This window comes from Lepus europaeus, chromosome 4, assembly GCF_033115175.1.
Source record: "Lepus europaeus isolate LE1 chromosome 4, mLepTim1.pri, whole genome shotgun sequence".
Taxonomy (NCBI): domain Eukaryota; kingdom Metazoa; phylum Chordata; class Mammalia; order Lagomorpha; family Leporidae; genus Lepus; species Lepus europaeus.
The window spans coordinates 58,707,277-58,713,276 of record NC_084830.1 but is presented as its reverse complement, the minus strand read 5'-3'; the positions used below and the strand labels follow the sequence as shown (position 1 = coordinate 58,713,276).

The 6,000-nt window shown below is 32.1% G+C and overlaps 1 protein-coding gene across 1 annotated transcript in view; it reads left to right on the top strand.

The window, feature by feature from the left end:
- The first annotated feature begins 945 nt into the window (after positions 1-945).
- Positions 946-6,000, top strand: part of RALYL (RALY RNA binding protein like) — a 405,662-nt gene continuing 400,607 nt past the window's right edge. Inside the window, exon 1 of the mRNA XM_062189870.1 lies at positions 946-1,216. Coding sequence (XP_062045854.1) covers positions 961-1,216 — 256 coding nt within the window. The 5' untranslated portion in view covers positions 946-960. The remainder of the gene's footprint in view (positions 1,217-6,000) is intronic.

Genomic DNA, 6,000 nt, shown 5'->3' with positions numbered 1-6,000 from the left:
ATTTCATGAGTGAATGGATATTTAAGGATTTAAAATCAATCTGTAAATGCAGGAACACTTAGAAATAAAAGTTTCATTAGGTTTAATTAAGCACAATTAAACACTCTGCGGAGCTCAGGAAACAGGTTTTAAAAATACGAACAGTTCTTAGGCAGCATATGAGCCTTGAGTTAAATGGATTAAAAAATGAAGTTAAGAATAAAGTTTCAGCAGTTACCCAGTCTACTAATTTGCTAATCACTGATGAGCATGGCTAAACATTCTGTTTTTTTTTTCTTTAAGCTGATATGTATTATTGGTTCCAATAAATAGCATGCACAGAATTAATTTTTGTTAAATCTCTTATTTTAAAATTATGCTTGTCTGGTGTTTTCTAATTGAATTTATGATTTTAATAATTTTTTCTCTTCCACAGCCTTTAATGAAATGAATTGTTAGGGTCTAATAGTATGGTTCAGATGTTGACATTGGCAATATATCTACCTGTTATAGAAAATGTATAAATAAAATGCACATACTCAAACAGTAAATGGTGGTTACTTTACTAAATTCTTACTATATTCATCAGACCCTAGCCATTTTGGAATTTCTTTTTCATTGATAGAATAAGGTAGCTTACTCCACAAACCTTCAGAAAAATAAGGAGACCTAACAATCAAAACCAATAAAAATATTTAGACATTATTCAAAGCAGAATTTTGTATAAATAAATCAGGAATTTATTATAACCATATGTTAAGTGATAATTAGTATTTTTCTGTGATTTAGCAATGGAATATTTAATTTTTATTTTATCAAATTTTCTTTTAAAGAGAATCAATAATATTTAGGGACTTGCCATATGTTTCCTGATTATAATACTAAAAAACTTTGAAGTGCCAGTGATATGCATTCAATCTAATAATTTACCCTTTGATTGTTTCTTTCTTTGTTTAAGGATTAATACAAGGTGAGCTAATCATGACTGGCAAAACACAGACCAGCAATGTCACCAATAAGAATGACCCCAAGTCTATCAACTCTCGTGTTTTCATCGGCAATCTAAATACAGCTATTGTTAAGAAAGTTGACATTGAAGCCATTTTTTCAAAGTATGGAAAAATAGTTGGATGCTCCGTCCACAAAGGTTATGCATTTGTACAGTATATGAGTGAGCGACATGCAAGAGCTGCCGTGGCTGGAGAAAATGCCAGGATCATTGCAGGCCAACCACTTGGTAAGTCATTCTCTGTTATGGATTTCACATTATTGTTCTAAGCTCTGCAAATATCTGGATATGATTTTATTGTCTAAATCACAGAGTCACCATCATAACTATCTCTTTAGCCAATTATAATATTTGGATATTATTTCTGTTATTTTCTTGTTTTTGTACTATTTTACACATTGGTAACTTAGTTTTTCTACAAATTCGTAAACTTGAGATTAAGTCCACTTTGTGTTAGTGATTACCTCCACCAATCCTAATAGATACAGACAAATAATACATATGGATTACATGTAACTTTGTTTGACCTGAAATGGTGTGTCTCTTCCAGGAAGCACAAAGCTAAGTGAAAAATAAATTTGCTTGTTAGATGTAATAGCAGTTTCTCTGAAAGGCTAATGAATTTTCCTCATGTCTTGAGTTTAGTTTTTGGGGTCCATATGTAGAAAGCAGCAAAGAACATATTTTTTCAAATAGAAAAGTAATATAAACCACTCTCTGTTATTTAATTAAGAATCATGTTGGTCTAATCATGGACAATAACATTTGTGACTAATGACCAAGGGATAATATAGATATTTTTTGAAGGAAGAATACTGTACCTTGAAGGGAAATTAAAACATTTAGGAAAAAATATTTTATAATTAATGTAAATATGAGAAATAAAATTAAGTAGTTATTTAGATGTTTTGCTATGTGAGAAAAAAACATGATTAAAAAATACTCAAAAAGTTCATGTAAAATATCCCTTATGGAAAAACTGCATGGATTTCAATTTTTTGTACCAAAATAAATTTATCTTCTAATTCCATTTTTCATAAATTTTTAAAAATTTCCATCATGTATTAATGATTACCTTAATATTTATCTTGCCCTATGCATATTCATATATCAAACTAATTGCATAGCATCCTCTCTTGGGTATCTAACAGGCATCACTGCTTAATTTGTACACAACAAAACTTATCTTCACACCTCCCATCTGCACTGCCCCAAGTTTCTCCATCACAATAAACAGAATCACCAGTTACACAGTTTTTTCAATAAAATCCCTGGTGTCTACCTTGATTCTTCCCTTCCCTCTACACTCCAAATGTTATCCATCATCAAGTTTGCCAATATATCCCAAACTCAATCACCTGTCAAGCCTTTTGTGAAGGCCATCACATACAGGTTACCATTATATCACAGGTGATTTACTGGAGTGATCCTCTAGCTTGTAAAACATAAATCGCAGTATAAGTCATTAACCTACTTTTTTTAACTTCTAAACCTTTCTCATGCATCATCAGATTTACATTCTATGCCTTACTAATAGTGCCCTACACAGTCACATCTTCCATTTCATCTCATTCTCTCTGCCTTCTTGTACCACTCTAGTCATGCTAGACACCCTAACATGCCTCAGATATCAAAAGATCATTCCTACTCCAGAGGCTATGGGCTTGGCCATTTCTTCTGCTCAGAAGACAGGGCTCTGCTAAGCCTTTGCTCCCTGCATTATCGAGTACTGTCCTCAAAATGAACTGCCCCCCCCCCCCACCTCATCGATAGGCTTCTCCTGAACAGTGCACCCAAGGGCAAAGATTTGTGAAAAAGCTGTAGAAATGGCTAACTCATATGTAGGATATGTGAGATATAAAAGAATGTTGATGGAAGTGGATCTGTGAAGAAATCTTAGAATCTCTAAAAGGAACCTTTCTGGTAAACTCTGCAAATATCTGAATCAAAACTATTCCTTCACAATTGTCTGATTCCCCAACTCTAAGCTAATCCAAGGTCTCCCTAAGCATCCTTTAATATGTGACTGCTTTCTTAACTGTAGAGTCTGTAGGTCACTTCCCCTAACTGTTAATGACATCCAGACTTCAAAGCCATATACCCAACTGTTTATTTTCAATACTGTTTATTTTTGTTTATCATTTATGAGAGCTCGAGCATATTGTCCTGAAGGCCTAAGTTTCTTTCAAGATCATATCTCTTTCCCACTCTTAGAAGGGAAAACTTCAATTGTTTTGCAAATATTAATTTTCTGTCTTTAACGAAACTTTTGGCATCAACAGGAATTACCATAGGCCAATTGTAAGTCAATAATTTCCAGACCAATTGTAAAGATTATTTTACTTATCTGACCATACATACTTGAAAGTTTCACACCAAGAATTTCATAATTTATCTTATAAAGATATGCTGTATGAAATTTGAACTCAAGATTTTAAATAACATATTTTAAGTTATTTTCAAATTATACAAAATGAGAAATTATTTTTAAAGTTGCTAAACCCTACTTACAAAATAAATTGTATATAATAACTATAGTTGTTCAGAAACTGGAAATAACATCTTGAAACCTTCATATGGATTTTGAAAGTAGGTCGCAATCCAAGATCTTGACTAGCTTGTTTTTATGTTCTTACTATATTGACAGACATTCCTACATTCTATATCAGGGCACATAAAAAAGCCTTGAGTTAATTCAATGGATCACCGCAATGGAGGTCTCACCTCATCCCTCTCATAATGGTACTATCAAAAAGACAGACAGTAACAAATACAAATGAGAATGTGGAGAAAGAAGAACTCATACTCTGTAAGTGGGAATGTCAACTAATGAAGCCACTGAGGAAAACAGTATGAAGTATTTACAATACTGACAGATAGAAGTGCCATGTGATCTAATAAACCCCATGAAATCACTGTCAAAGAGATACCTGTTCTACCATGTTTATCACAGTACTATTCACAATTGAGGTGTCTATCTTCAGATTAATTAATAAAGAAAATGTGGTGTGTATATACAATGTAATATTATTCATCCAGAAAAAGAATGAAATCGCATAAGTTGGAGTAAAATGGATGGAACTGCAAACATCTTGTTCAGTGAAATAAGCCAGACACAGAAAGACAAGTACAGCATGTTTTCCCTCATGTATGGAGCTAAAATAAAAAAAAAAAAAACTCAATGTAAACACAGAATGTTGAGAAGTGTGGGAAGGATAGAGGGAATCTGGATTAAAAAAAAAAATACAGGAACCTGGGTGTGGTTCATTACTTTGACAAATACACTAATATAAGACAATAATAAAGAGGGAGTGGCATGAGGGATATATGAAATCTCTGTATTATTCTTTCACAATTTTCACTTTGTAACATTAAAACTATTCTGAAATAAAATGTTAAAAATAAAAACAGAAAAGACAACAAAAAAGGGACAAATAAAGAACAATTGCAATGATTAGAAATCTGTTATTAACGTAGTATATATTTATCCCTTCTATGCTGCTAATCACTTTAAATGTGAATACTATAAATAGAGATTTTACAACATGTGTTCGTGAGATTGTGTGAAGACAAAAAAATTAAATGGCTCGTACATTTTATCAACAAAAGGAATGTTTGATTGAAAACAATGTTTTGTTCTACGAAGTTGTTTCCCCTGAAGTCACATAACATACCAACTAATAATTTAATTGAGTGAGTATTTCCCCTTAGGTATAGAAATCTATATTTTTTACTTCAAAACAATTAAGCCCAAACAAATGAGTAAACTTTTTTCCACAAATTACAGGCAATAACTCCTATCCTATTTTCACTCCTTTTTATTTCTTCCTTCTTTCTTTCCTTTTTTCTTTTCTGTTTTTGGCTTTTTAATTCTATTATCAAGGCACGTCTTGACCTGAGTGTGAGGTAGGCATATTAATTTTGGGTGTCTTCCTGCCCCATTTATATGCTATTTTCTAGAGTTTATGCCTTTGTTTCTCAGTGTGTAGTCCATTCAAACAATTATTGGAGGCTGGTGATCCCATGTCTGGCTCTGTCCGTAGCCTGTGATGTATGCTTCAGACTAATCCCCTTTCCTCTAGTCACTGATCTCCTCTCATCCCCAGGCCTAATGGCTGTTTGAGGACATTTACCTGATAAATACCCTTTAATATGCATTTGGAAATAGGATTATTTAATACATAAAAGGGTTCCAAATAAACAAACCAAGTGCATAGATAAATTTTTGTTATTGTTGCCTTCCAGTCACACATCACAGCATAATCTGTGGATTTTTTACAAAAAAAATGGTAACCTGACCATAATTAAATGCAATTGCTAATATGTTCTCAGTTTTTGGACACATCACCTGCACTACAGTGGAAAAAGTATGTTGCTTTTGATCCCTGGCGTCCTGCCTGTACTAGGTAGAGAAGATTGCTAAGCCTTCTAGAAAAAAAAATTGATGTATTTTTGAGCATACTACTTAGGTGTTCCTTAAAAAGTGAGACTCCAGCTATGAATTTATTCATTCTGAAATTTTTGTAAAAAGCACAATTCCTATAATATAAAAACTCTTGCAAAATATGTCACTCTCAACTAATTGGTTTTAAGAACATTTAAGAAAGTAAAATGATATATTAATATTTCATTGAATTTGGAGTCTGAGTTTATTAATACTGGAAATATTGATTGCATTTTAACCTAACTGTTACCATTGAAATTTTTTTTTCCTCAAACACATTGTGTGAAAGGTGAAACACACTTAAAAATGTTGAATACAAACGATATTTACATAAAAGGTCACAGAAAGTGTGTCCTTTTGTATCAAAATATTACCAAGAGGTTAGAGTTTAAATCAGTGCCAATTTTATATATCTACTGATTATACTGTCTTGATTACTTGCATGCTATTAATAAATGTTTTAATGTCTTTCTTTTTCTGATTATTTCTCTGTAATAATGCTTGCGAAATAAAATTTATGAACTTCAGAAATCAGCTATTAATAGTAAGAAGAACAAAATGCTAAAAC